This window comes from Leptosomus discolor, chromosome 8, assembly GCF_034619465.1.
Source record: "Leptosomus discolor isolate bLepDis1 chromosome 8, bLepDis1.hap2, whole genome shotgun sequence".
NCBI classification, from domain to species: Eukaryota; Metazoa; Chordata; class Aves; order Leptosomiformes; family Leptosomidae; genus Leptosomus; species Leptosomus discolor.
This window is the reverse complement of record NC_141398.1, coordinates 27,476,387-27,490,589: the sequence shown is the minus strand read 5'-3', so window position 1 is coordinate 27,490,589 and position 14,203 is coordinate 27,476,387. Positions and strand designations below refer to the sequence as shown.

The window sequence follows — 14,203 nt, the reverse complement described above, 5'->3', positions numbered from 1 at the left end:
GCCAGGTGGTGCAGAAGCACGGCACCGTCCCTCCCGTTGTCCCATGTGGGCGCTGGCACTAGGAACCCGCTGGCAATAGAGGACAATAAACACTTTACAGTATTCTCTTCGACGCCTAGGAAGAATAATTAGGCAAGTGGTGTCGTAAGTCTCCAGCAGCTTGGCTAGACAGCTCTGGCTTGGACAAGGCGGCAGCTATGTCATGTCTCAGGGCAGCTGCTCTCGCCAGCAGCACTGGAGGCCTGACAGCCTTTGGGCATCATGCTTGAGATGCAGAGTAGCCAAGTACATTTGTTTTCCTGTCTAATTCTAAATTAACACCCCTCCTTTGCCTCCTCCACCTGAGAACTTGCTAGGAATAAGATACCCTTCCTTAGAAAGGAAGAGAACTGTGGTGGTTTCAAAGTTCAATGCTAAGTCCCAGATCTCATTTAGCTGCCTTTGCAATGGCAAGTACTTGGACAGGGTCACACTGAAATAGGTTACCCCCTTGCACAGGCTATTTTATTTTGGATTAGCAAGTTTCCAATATTGTTGTCTGGGCGTTGGCATACCATGGATTAACGCATTTCAAACGCCCCCCCATCATGTGCCTGGCTCTGGCATGTGTGTGAGAGAGACTTGAAAAGGCTAATCGGGGCAAAAGCAAGGTGGGAAAAAAAAAAAGGCAAACACATAAATTAAAAATGGAAAACAAATCAAAGGGAGACAACACTCTGAAAGGCATGTTAGCTAGCTGACAACTCTGTGTAGCCCTAAGAATTATGAACGCAGTAAGATTTGAAATGAACTATTATAATCTGTTCCAAGCCCACAGAACTTAGCCTTAGGCAGGTTGCTGAGAGCGTCCACCTCCTCTGTCACATGTCTGATCCAGTCAGCTGCACTGTGGTGAAACGCAGAATTCAGCTGGTTTGTACCAAATAGATGCAGTTGCCTTTTGAAGCTCTTTGCTATGAAATGGAACTGAGCTGCGGTAAGAAACTGTGGGATGTGTGAAATTTGTCTCACCTCAAGCACAGCCCAATACCTGTTGGCATTTTTTTGGCGTTGCCATTCGTTCCCCTCCCCTCCTCACATGTTACTGACCTTTTCATTCACGATTTTTATTTCGTATGTTGGCAGAAGCCAGGATTTATGCGCTCAGTTTGAAACACCTTGAAGTCCTTGTCAATATGCACTCAGAGCCAATCTGGGCTTTAAGGAGCAATTAAAATAAGTCCCATGATGTTTTCCTCCAGAAGTCTTGCCACTGCTAAGCTGACAGCTCTTTTGCTGGGTCATGTGTGTATCCTGTAAACAAACTTTAAAAAAAGGAAAAGAGCATTTTGATAACAACACAATTACTTTTATACGTTACATTGACTGCTCTACCTGGAGATGCCATCGGTTTCAAAACTTAGTTTCACCCAAAACAAGACAAAAATCGGAAGCTGTTGAAATTGCTGTGGTTTAAACATTTAAACTGCAATTGATGCAAAATAAGACTAGTTTAATGTAGTATTTTATTATGTAAATAATATTTTATTATGTCGAATACTGTTTTTTTCTAAGTCCCTAATCAGTACTTTAACACCAAACTTAAATGGCAAATAAGTTTTTAAAGTAACAATCCCCATCTCTCCTTAGTCGCACCAAGGAGCATCAGTAGGAGTTAATTCTTAACTTTGCATCAGCGATCAACATCCCCTGTCTCAGGAAAAAAACATACTTTAGAAGTCAATAAAAAAATGGCCATTTTAGATCAAAGAGGAGAGTTCTAAAACGAATGCAGTAATGGTTAAGATACAGATATTCTATCCTTTTACCAAGTTCAGCACATTTCTTTCAGCCTGTGCTTTTGTACATCATTTTATCGACCCATTCATACAACAGTGACCCTTTACACTAGTCAGGGAGTGTATATCAGTATTAAAAATAATGGCTTTATTATGTTCCATCTCTTGGGCAACATGTTCCTGAACATGAGATATTCCAGATAAATATCTGATCCGTGGACCTTCAGACTAAGTAGAGAGATAAATAAGAGACATTATCCTGAAAGATAACCAGACTCCCTCAGGAATTTTTCTGGTTTGCAAAAACATCTATATGGCCCTCAAAAAGCATTCCTCATTGTATGAATACAGGTATTTAGAACCATTTTAATGCTTGGTAGTTCTTAAGACACAGCTATCGCATTTGGCTGCAATTGTCTGGGGCTTCAGTGTTTGCTGTGAGACCCAGGCTATTTTAGCTCGAGGTAGTTAATACTTCAGCTACACGTTTAGCACTCTTATTTTTTTGAGAGACAACAATTAGTATGCTCTTCAGGTGAGAAAATTATATGTAAACATGAGAAAACCCTACAGAAACTAACGTTACATAATCACAAGTCAACGAAATTCCCCCAAATAAGCTTACTTAGATGGCACGAAGATGCTAAAACCAAATCAAACTGAGGCATCTTAGGTGGTACCTCAGAAGCTCCCGTATACTCCACTGGTGGAGTTCTGCTGCCACCTATTGTGAAGATGAACTTTGGAGACTCATTTCATTTTGCTAGGCAACATGTTTGCCATAATTAGCACTTGCCTTTCTCTTTTTTGTATTAAAGGTACTTTCTCCTGAAATGTGTGCTACTGATCATTGCTGGAGACAGGTGGCAGGCAGAGGCGGACTCTCAGCCCTATCACAAATGGCTGTTCACACATTTTGGTCTCTAATCTACTCCAATGTACAGCCTGGTTAGGCTCAGGAACACAAGTGTCTGCTGCCGCTAGCTCACAGGCTGGGTCAGAACTAGAACCTCATTTCTCTACCCCAATTAGCAACCAGGGCGTACAATAACAGCCAGCAGCACGTTCCCCTTGCAAGAACACTTTCAGATGTGTTTTTCCTTCCTCCCGTGTTAGAGGAGCACAGGACTGTGGGTTGGTACCCAGAGCCTGTCCACGTAACTGAGACAGCACCTGAGCTGTACAAACTCCAGACTACGCCTTTAGGACACCTCTCCTGCCTCCTCACGAGCGCAGCCCACGTACCCTTTATGCACACTGTGCCTGATCCTAGCAGCCGTAGCTGCCAGCCCCAAGCAGGCGGCTCTATCACCCACAGCTGCTTTTTTGTGTGCACAGAATTTTGGCAACCTTATTTCAGGGGAGCAGCTGCAGGCGGCCCAGGTCAGCACACCTCTAGCAGCAGCCACAGGCAACACCGAAACAAACGGCAATAGAAGTTCCACCTCTCCACACCTAAAGTAGCTCGGCACTGGTGGGGTTTCGCAGCGTACCTTTCTGCACCTTTTCCTTTCTATCTACCTTGGCACGACGCGTGCGCCCTCCGTACCTTCACCTCCCCAGCAGCACCAGCCAAGTCAGACCCGGGCGTCGGGCCACCGCTGCCACCCCAAGGCCGCTTAGCTGGGGAACGGAGGCCGCCTGCTCACTCACAAGCAAGCCGCGTGCATCGCCGCACCCCCTTGTGCTCCCCTCTCCATGCCCGCCCCCCGTTCGTTTTTCCTTGCGGCCTTAGGAACCAGGCGGTTTGCACAAGCCGCAGGTCTCAGCTGCAGCAGCGCTGCAGCCGGCAGCGCGAGCCGGGAGCGGCGCAGCGCTCGGGAGTCGCTGCCGGACAGCTCGGGTGGCTGCCGGGGCTGGCGCTAGGGGGGCGTCCTCATTCACCTTCAGGGCATCCAGCTGTTTCCAAGCCAACACTGGGAAAGAGACTCTCTCGAACAGCGGTTGCAGTGGTGCAGCCGAAGAGGACTGCTAGGTACGAGTGCTGTTAGGTATCCAGCAAAACGAGCATCAGAAGGAGGCGGCATGTCATACTGTTTGCCTTGCCAGAGGGTGTGCATTTTTAAATTTTTTAATTGGTTGATCCAACCAGGATCTACTACAGTCAGGGTTGCCTGCAGCATGGAGGCAAAGGAGGGCATCTCAACTCGGATGGCACGGCAAGCAGCAGATGGCAGTTCCAGAATAATAAAATAATTCACACATTCTTTGGACAGGTGTAAGCGCTCCTTTGTGTCCAGAGAGGGGACACAGGACACTTGCAGAAAGGGAAGCTGTACGACAATGTTTGTGTAACCCCCGGCTCAACACTCCCCCGTTATTATCAGAGTTGCCCGAAGAACGAAGGTTGGCTTCACGGGCAACTCTGAGCCTTCTCATCATATTCACTGGCTTCTCGGGAAGCGGGCTGTTGTGGGGAGTAAGCTGGGGTAAAGATCTCGGATAGCCCATGGCCTCAGCTCTGCAGAGAAGCTGCTGCTAAGCAGCAGCATCAGAAGCGCTGTCTATACGCTGAAGGGAGGCAGCAGCACTGGTCGTCAGTGCCCTTTGCTATCTCAGTCCTACCTGAGCCCACTCGGGCACTACCCTCCTATCAGCCCTTTCAGCTCTCACCCGCACATTTCTCAGCTTCTTCCCCGCTCCCGGCAACTCCTGCTGTCCTTCCAGCTGTTTCAGCAGACAGGTGAAAGATCTCGCTTTCCAGTTACTACGTGAGCAGTGCACACATTACTTGCACTGCAGTCAAAAAACGCATGTTTAAACTGGGTTTTAGCCCAAATCCAGGAGCCATCAGAATACAAGACAGGCTTAACGGTTCTGAAAGAGCTTAGGTCAAAGTCCTGGGTCTACTACACAAGGTCACCCTCCTTCTCCCAGGAGATCTGTCTGTCTTAAAGAAGTTTAAATCAAGAGTGAGTTCAGATACAAGGCTGACCTAAATCATCCTGACTTCAGATACAAGGCTGACCTTACCTTAAGTCAAATACTCTCAGCTTTGTCTTAAAAGCGACAGATTCCAAGCAAAATGGTAGGTTGCCAAAACCTTCCACGATCCCACCCCTACGCCCAGAGGCAGACATCACACTTACATCATCGTTCTCAGTGACACAGGACAGTACTTGCACACGGGTACGTTTTTTTCTTTTTTTTTTATTGCTGTTAATTCAAGGAAAAAGGTTGCATAAAATCCAATCTCTTCTAGAAATATAAGTGACCTTTCCAGTACATTTCAAATATCAAAGTATATGGTAAACATACAAATAAAGAGAAGGTAACATACCTCCTATTTACAGTACAGTATTTTAAATCATAAAATAAGTTCCATAAAGTACAACTGGCAGGTAATTCACAATACAAGTCCGTTGGTGGTTTAACACCCTCACTTCAACTCAAACGCAGTTCATTCATTTCAAGTGGTCCAAAAATACCCAGATCAAATAAAAATTTTAATCAAAATAATTTTCATTTACTACTTAAACTTTTTTTTTTTTTTTTTTTTAAATTAAAGCTTTCATCTACCTCCCTCCCCATTCCCCCCCTCCAAGAAAAAAGTTTCAAAATGTACACTGGTGCTATAAATATAAATGCTACCTATGAAGAAATGTAGTAATCAAGCTTTTTTTTCTTCAAGTTTTTTGTTTGTTTAGCAATTTATTAGACGGCTGAACCAAAGACTGATTTTATTTCATCCCTCTACCGGACACCAGGTCTGATTTTACAAAAAAACATTTCTGCCATGAACTGTGAGGAATGCCAAACCCTATGGATATACAGTGGTAGTTGTTCATCGGTGTTGAATGCAGCAGTCAGAAAATACACTCATCTTCCAGATAACCTCAGTGCACTTTAGGAAATCAAATATTACCTGGAAGCAATTTAGTACATATATTGGCTTTTAAAAATAAAATAAAAAATACAGCAGCATTAAACTTATTTACTCATTGTACTGACATGATTAATACCATCTTAACACTCATTTCAGTCTTTCACATTATACTGTAATTACGCATAGTGGTAAATTGTTATAAAATAGTGACTTTGCTATTTGGTAGACAGGTTCTAATACTAATACCTGACTATTTTGTAGAAAACCATAGCTTTTGTTCAGTTTGAAATAAAACATTTACATTCTAAGTACAATGCAACACTGTAATAGTTTAGGAAAAAATACTCAATCAAGTAATGTTCATTCTGTGTTGACACGATGTAGAATAGCTTTAAAAAAGGAAAAAATGCTGTCAACTTCCATTACAAATGCAAACACACTGAGTACAACATTCATACCATTTTTTTTACCTTTGTTGCTGAACATACAGGCTAAAAAGCTACAATGGGAGAAAACCCGGTCAATTTAAGCTCGTTCATTTCTCTAAATCTGTTCCAGTCCACACAGTTTCAGCCCCTTCCTGCTCTAGGTATTTTCATGTAGATGACACTCTCAAGAGCTGTGTATATGTATTATTACCAGATACAGCACACACAGAGTATGGTGTGCTCCTTTGGACTCTCCTAATAGGACGTTTGAACATCTCCCCTCAATTCATGAGCACTAATTTAGAGTACGGGCAGGGTCTGTATGAACTGCTAAACACTCATGCAAGTCCAAAGTGGACAAACTGGGAAAGAAAATAAAACAGCAGCATAAGGAGAACAGGGAGGGAGGGAAGAAGATTGTGGTGGGGAACATGACCAAGTTGCTTCTTTCACCATATGGCTGCTCCACCAGTGATGTCAGAGGTCAGAGGACTTTTTTTTTTTTTTTTTTTAAATGCAGTAAACATTGCACGTGTCTCAAGTCTTCAGTGCAAAAGCATGGTTCGAATGCTCTTTTTGATTGTTTGGCTGTGTGTTTGAATTACATGCATTACGCAAGCCTTTTGTAGAACCAGGAGGAGACCGGGGACTCAGCTTTCTTCTTTTGTACGGAACAGAGGTGCAAAAGCAACGAAAGATTCCAAAAGAATATAAAACCGGGAATGTCCCAAAACACAAGAACAACCCCCCCGCCTCCCACACACGCCTTCCCCCAGCTTCCCAAGCTTCAGTTTAAGTAGGCAATGTTTACTTGTTTCAGTCTGCAGAATCCAAGGTATCATTGGAAGGGGGAGGGGGAGGTGCGTATCTCAGTCTGTAAGTGCCTAAAACAGGAAAGAGAACTACTAAGTCACTGCTCACAATTAAAATGGATTACAAAACCACTACAAGGTATCAAAATGGACATGCTCTTCAAAAGGCACTATCATCCTCCAGTCCTTTGAAAGTAGGCCCCAAGTTTTCATACTATTTTCTTTCACCTGCTTGCTAAAACTCTAAGTTTAAAAAATAGATAGCCCCTAGACATGGGACTTTACCTTCACTGGAAAGATGCAAAGAAAAGACGACCCCCATCAAGGTTGGTCTTTCCTGTTCCAGTCTGACCAAACAAGTAGAGTCTGAATGGTCACAGGTAGAGAATCAAAACTAGTTTACGTTTTATGCAAACACCGCGTTTATCCCCGTTCTTCTGGATGGAGAGAGAAATGGCATGTAAGACTGAAGCCATTCCTTTGGCTTTTAGTTCCAATTGGTTTCTGCCTTTTTGCTGCAACTTGTCTGAAAAGTTAAAGCATGGTTCATTTCTGTATCGCATGATGGGGCACAGAAGGATAGCTGATTGTGCAAAGGTAACCTTTCGAAAAGTTAATTTATCAAATGGCCAGTCTGTTGGTTTTTTTTTTTAAATTCTCACAAGTTTTAAGAATCCAAGTTCATGTTATAGACAGTAAGTGCTATCTTTCAATTTTTGCTAATGAATTCTCTCAAAAAACCCCGAACAAACAGGAATGGGAAAATTGAAACAACATGCAAGTCTCAACATGATGCCAAAAACAAACCAGTGAAGAAAAGAGTGACAATTTAAAACTGATATAGTTTGACTTCCCAGCTCCAAATCATACCCATGTTCAACTTCAGGCTGTGAACCCCGTTCCCTTGCGCTGTTCTACAGTTTTTTCAGGCAGAGATAAGATACTTTGCAGTTCTGGAGCAGGTCACTAGGTGCACGACCATTTACACAAAACATACACACGCACGCACACTTTTCTGCAAGACCAGAAACAGCACATTCAGAAAGGTAAAGAGAAACTGCTAAACTCAAAAGCAAGTCCGCTGGGAGTTATCAAGATTACCTTGTTGACTGGCCTCCATGGATGACTGCTTACAGTCCTGCGCATAGTGTCCACTTACACCACAATTGTAACATGAAACGTTCCCATTCTTCTTGGGTCCCGACCCATTTGTGTTGGCAACTACGTTAGGTGCTGGATATACAGGATAGTACCTCCCAAATCCTGCCATCTGCTGCATACCATAGTTGGCTTGGCTCCCCATCACTGGGTCATGCATAAGCCCGTTTGCATATGGAGACTGAGGCAGGAAGAAAGGAAGTTGTGTTCCATTGCTTTGATGTGCTTGATTGAGGTAGCTGCCATTGCAAAGTGATGGCAGAGTGAAGTAAGATGGAACTCTGTAGACTTGTCCATGAAGTGGGTTATGAAAAAAATAGCTATTAATCTGAAGGCTTCCATTGGTCCCACAGCTACACCTACGTCCGCAAGAACCGCAAGGACCAGATCCCAGCTGCTGCGGAGGTAACATTGTCCCGTTAGTGTTGTTATTTCCAACAGCGTTTATGTAGGATGTGCTGTCACTCTGTGCAGTGCTGTGTGTTAAAGCAGGGCTCGGGCTAGGGGCAGGGCCTGGTGTATGGGTGGGTATTGCGGGAGGAACTGTGGACTGGACCTGACCAACACCTAAACCTGCTGACTGAGGTGGTGAGGAAGTCGCTACAGTGTTTAGCACGTTTGTATTCTGGTTGGGCAACACACTGGTAGCATGAGGACTGCCCGGCAAAGCGTACGAAGCTGGCGGAGGTGGCGGTGCTGCTGTGGAGAGACCAGCTGCCGGAAGAACTACCTTTAGATTGGTAGGCTGAGGGATTGCTCCTGGGTTTCCCTCAATGTGAGGCACCATTTGATTCAGTCCTACCACCTGGGATGCAGATTTTGTGATGGGATCTGTAGTAGGAACTGGGGATCCTGGGAAACTACCTGGATTGTGGACTGGGATAAAGGCAGTATTTGGTGATCCAATACTTAAGCTTCCTGTTGGCTGCTGTGGTCCATTAACTGTGCAACTTTCCGCTGATCCCTGTGGAGAGGGCATTTTCAACCTATGTATTGCCAAATGCAAAGCAGGGCTACCAGGCTGGACAGAATGTGGAAGGAAAGTGGATGGGACTGGCAAAGGGGAAGCCATCAGCTCAAGGCGTTTCTCAGGTTCACCAGAGGTCACTGGGCCCATTCCACCAGGAGGTGAATTTGCAGACTCTCTCACTGGCGAGACAGCAACAGGCGCAGTAACAAGCATTCCCATTGTTTTTCCATCGGCAGATATGGGTGGCGGGACAACTGCTTCAGGCTTTTGGGCAGCGCTGTGCATCACACAGTGTAAGGCAGGCATGAAGGAAATATGTTGAAACTTTGCATTCAGAGGATCTTCTGAAAGGCTTCCGTTTTCACTGTTCACCGAAGAGATCTGAGCAGATGATTTGCTCATATTTGATGAGCTGACAGCACTGTAGCCCGTAAACCTGGTTGTATTTTGATTCCCAGAATCCTCAGAATTGCTGTCTGTATCTGTGGAGACAAAAGCATCTGTCAGTCAGCAGAACGAATCCGAGACAATACAGAGTCATGCCCTGAACTCATTTACCCATACGAAACTTCCTAAGTTCGATGACATGAATGACACTTATGTCTTCCTGAATTATAGTAACTTTGAGATCATCTTCATTCACCCAAATCAAGCTAGGTCAATCTCCACCACTTGCCTATATCAAACTGCCCAACTAGCTACTGTGTCTTTGACCTGTGTGTATCTGCAAACGTGAGGAGTAGGACACAGACCGAATTAGGAATTTGTATCTACCTGGAAAGACATTAACACAGCTTATTCAAATTTGGAAGGAGTGGCAAATTCAACTATCAATACAAAAGGAAGGACCTCTCAGACATGCCACACAGAATTTGATATAAAACCAGTGCCTTTCATGCCACAGGTTTTCCCATCCCTGTACCGCTGAAATTTCTCAAGAGAGCTATGCCACTGAGGTCAGAAAATTACTACACATATGTAGTCATCTAAAACTCAGCAGTACTTAAACAGTCCTGCTAGAAACCTTCAAACCGTCCGGTCACGAAACCCACAAAGCAGAATGTGTTCTGTGGCTAGTTCAGAAATCAAAGCACCTAAGAAACCCAAGAAACTAATTTAATTAACACAAAGAAAAAGATCAGTCTAGGAATGAAGACGTTCATGCACACTCTCCATAAATACCACCTCTGTCTTTTTCTTCTTCACTATCAAAGCTTTCCCTCCCGTCATGTCGTGGGCTAGAAGGAGAACTGTAACTTTCAGATGACGTTTCTCCACATGTATCATGACCAGATCCAGCATCCAAATTCAGATCTAAAAATAAAAATTGGCATTTTTATTTTTAATCTCAGTATATGGAAGTGAGGTTATTTGGGTCGGCTCACACCAGTTCAGATTTTCATTTGTTCCTACTTAATGGCAGCTGTCCCCTGTATTCCCAACATTCCCACTCACAGCATTCAGGACTAGTCTAGTCCCTAAATCGGTGATGACTGAATCTTTGGTGTTAAAGAAGGTGACGCTGAAAATTGATTATTTAAGCAGAGCAGTGAAAAGAACGACCGTCCTTAATAAATTTTGTGATGCTTATACTGAATTGTACTACAATAATAATTTCCCCTGAATGGCTGTGATCAAAAATTTCCCTTCAAAGAGATGCAACACTCCTTGGTCAGACCAGCAAAGGCAGAAAGCTAACTCAGCAGGCAACATCAAAATAATACACCTTTTTACAATTAACTCTTCCAGAACAGGCTTTAAGCAAACCCTATCAACAAAACCTGTTTAAAGAAAAAGGGGTGAACTAAAAAAGTGTAGTATTGTTTTCTAAATTCTGAATGGATCATGGGAAACTCATTTGCTGGAAGCTAGCTTCCAGGGTGGGTTTAGGCCCCACTAGTGAAGTCAAGTAGGTAGCTAGTACACTCTGGCTATCAAGTTCAGCCTCAGAGGTGAAGGAGTAAGACAGATGCACCCTCTCCCAGAATACATGCCAGACACTAGCTTCAAGGAAACCCCAGGCCCCAAAACTTCAGTCGGCAAAAGTCCAGGACAAACATTAGAACATTATTATTTACTTTATGATAAATAAAAAAAATAATAAATTATTATTTTAATCTAGAAATTATTAATTTTTCATTATTGCTACTGCAAGTTTAACAGGTTGGGATAAATCATCAAAAAGCTGCCTTAATGCTTTAATTCTTGAAATAATTTCCTGGATTAAACCTGTAATTGGTCAAATTATTTTAACAAGTATTTCAAATATCTAATGTAACTGGAGCAGTAATGTCAACCTCACACCACTGACAGGAGGAGTGTAAAGTGCTAGTCACAAAGCATCAAGTCTCCAAAGTTACAAGCGTAACTAACGGATGCCTCAGAAGTGCTAAAAATAGGGAGGAATAACGGAAGGAAATATGATGCAGTTAAGAGCTGCTAACTCAACACAGAGCATTTAAAACCAAGCCTGGATATGTAAAGCTAGACAGAGATTCAGACAGCAACATGAAATTTTTTCTTTAAACTATGTCTCCAATAGGGTATCTCAAGACATTTTGGTGTCTGTACACAAATGCAAAGGTTGAAGGCTCATCTCCGAGCAGGACTTAGTTGCTTCCAGCCTCTGCGGCTTGCACTTTCTTCTTAAAGTGGCCTTAACTAGCCAACAGCATCAGGCAGGCAGTTGCCCATCTGCAGAGTAGGGGGTAGCAAGCAGACAGAACTCCTGCAGCAAAGCACTCCCTATTTCACTTTGCACTATGTCGCACAAAACTGCGCCACCTCTTAAAGCTATCGTCAGTTCATAAAAGCTCAGTGCGTTTTGCCTGACCACAAGAACAGTAAACCATCAGAAATGTACACAGCAAAGCTGTCCTGTGGAGTACAGCCCTTAGGCAGAGCTTTCTAAAACTGCCCTCGTTTTGCTAAGTTTGTGAACTGTGAATTCTTCTAAGTTTTAGTCAAATACTCTTTGTAGAAGGTAACAAAAACTGCCCGTAAAACACATGGCAGTAATTCAAAATGGGATCCACCTGGAACTTTCAAAGGTGAGTAGCAGCAGGAAGAAAGAATGAAAGCTTCATCAAGATTGTACCCCAAGTGGAAGTAAGAGCAAGGCAAGGCACTTTAAGAGTCCTTTCAACACTTATGCCAATTAGGTCATGCAGAAAAAGGCAAATTTTTTGTCAACTCTGTCGTGAGAACTAAGTACAAGAGAGGCAAGGCTGCAACTGATATTGGGAGCTGAGAAAACATCAAGATGGCAAAATCAATGGGTAACACAGACCTTCAGAAATCTGCAATAAGCTTACAAAAATAAGTGAATTCACTAAAGGAACACAAATATAATTTTGTCTTATAACTGACTGAGGTAAGCAAGTCTTGGCCTAGACACTAGACTTTGCTGGATTACCCAAACTTGAAAACCCTGCTGGGGCAGCAGACACAGGTGTGTGTGGTAGCTCAGTAGTCACTTGGTTTACACACTAGAGCTCATCAATGGCTCGCACCAGAGGGTTTTTATAGAGGTTCATTGTAGGCCATTCCACAACAGCTGAAGAAACTAGTGAGCTGCAAAGAGAACACTAATGACAAGACGCTGGACCACCACACACTCAGACTGCTAAATTTCACACGGAAGTAGCCCAACAGTAACTGGTTTTGCAACTACTACTCCACATAAGGCAACTTATGGAGGCTTTACTAGTATTTTTCCAGTCATACATGAAAAAAGACATACCCTAAGCATGTGCATACAGAAGACTGAGTCTAGCATATTCTATGCAGCAAGTCAAAGCACAGCCTACACAGCCAGCATGCTGACTTGCTCCAAAACAGATTTCAGACTTGTGATTTCCCCTTTACAGCAGAACAATGAATAAATCAGCAAAGCTGAACATTCTGTTTCTTACAAACAGCTTGGGAAAAAACATCTTACCTTTCGCTGCCCCTGTACGGATGTTCTGTGATGCTGCAACTCGAACTCCATTAGTCCTGTTATTCAACCGGCAGTCAGTTTTCTTTGCCTTCTCCCTGTTGTAAATAATTCTTTTTTTTTTTTTTTCCAAATGCATGGGCACAAATAACCAACCATGAATGAACAAACAATGCCACTGCAAATAAAGGCAGTGACTCCAGGCCAGAAATGTCTATTTAACAGATGTAACAACAAATGTAGATAATAAACAAATAGGTGAAGTCTGTTGGTGCAATATGCCAGGAACTAAACTGCAAGCAGTGTTACTAAGCACTATGAATAAACATCTAAAAAAGACAACACACACAAAAAAGAAATGGTGCAGCTGATACTAAAGTCATGTTTGAAAGCTGACGTAGGTAATGCAGCCGTGCACTGGACTAGCATAAAAGCATCTGGCTACAGAGTAACAAAATGACAGAAAGTCAACTTGTAAGTATGGAGAGTATTAGATAAGGGTGGAAATGTTTTTGCTTCCTCACAGTGCGGGATTGGGTAGCCCATGGGAAGTTCTGATGCCCTCTGATGTGCAAATTATCTTCAATAAAACATTCCAGCAAATTACCACCCACTGCATAATGTTAAAGGTTGCTATCAGTCCTTATTTGACTTTCAGCACTTTTTGGACAGCTTTACACCTTTTAACTTTCAAATAAATATAAAGGGAAGACAGGCAATTCAGTATTGGTTAAGAACCTACTTCTGCTCCTTCATCTTTTTGCTAAATGACAACTGATATTTTTGAAAAATGCACACAAATACATTCCATTTTTCAAGTTACTTCTTTTCAGAAGATAAAATAAGGATTTTTACGTAGTAGCTTCACACTATGCCAGCTCTTGTTCCACAACAGCGAAACAAAGCACCTAACTGATTGTGGACTCTGTTTATCAGAGTGAATGCATCACACTTTTGTTTCTGGATTACTGGTTACATTGGAAACCTACTTTTCCAGCTGTGGCTTTCCTTTCTTCTTGCTTACTGTAGACAGACTTCGTTTTTCCACTGTATGCTACATGGAAAATACAAAGATGCCAGTCAAATCACAGAATTTGTATCATGAAAGCCAACGAAAAAAACCCTTCCAGACTGACAGGTCTGAGAGTCCAAGACTAGTGTGCTCACAGGTGTTACAAACATACAAACAACTACTTGTACAGCGCATCCAGGCTTTTAAAATAATGCATCTTGTCTCGTGTTTATGCCATTATCAGCAAAACACACAGCAAATTACTACTTGCAAATATTCTGA

General features: G+C 42.9%; 1 protein-coding gene across 1 annotated transcript in view; it reads right to left on the bottom strand.

Moving 5' to 3' along the window:
• Window positions 1–5,253: 5,253 nt before the first annotated feature.
• ZCCHC2 (zinc finger CCHC-type containing 2) overlaps window positions 5,254–14,203 on the bottom strand; it is a 43,971-nt gene continuing 35,021 nt past the window's right edge. The window contains exons 10-14 of the mRNA XM_086469314.1: window positions 13,899–13,963; window positions 12,913–13,007; window positions 10,158–10,286; window positions 7,946–9,454; window positions 5,254–6,916 (exon numbers count right to left, since the gene is read on the bottom strand). Of these exons, the coding sequence (XP_086325440.1) occupies window positions 6,849–6,916; window positions 7,946–9,454; window positions 10,158–10,286; window positions 12,913–13,007; window positions 13,899–13,963 (1,866 nt within the window). The 3' untranslated portion in view covers window positions 5,254–6,848. The remainder of the gene's footprint in view (window positions 6,917–7,945; window positions 9,455–10,157; window positions 10,287–12,912; window positions 13,008–13,898; window positions 13,964–14,203) is intronic.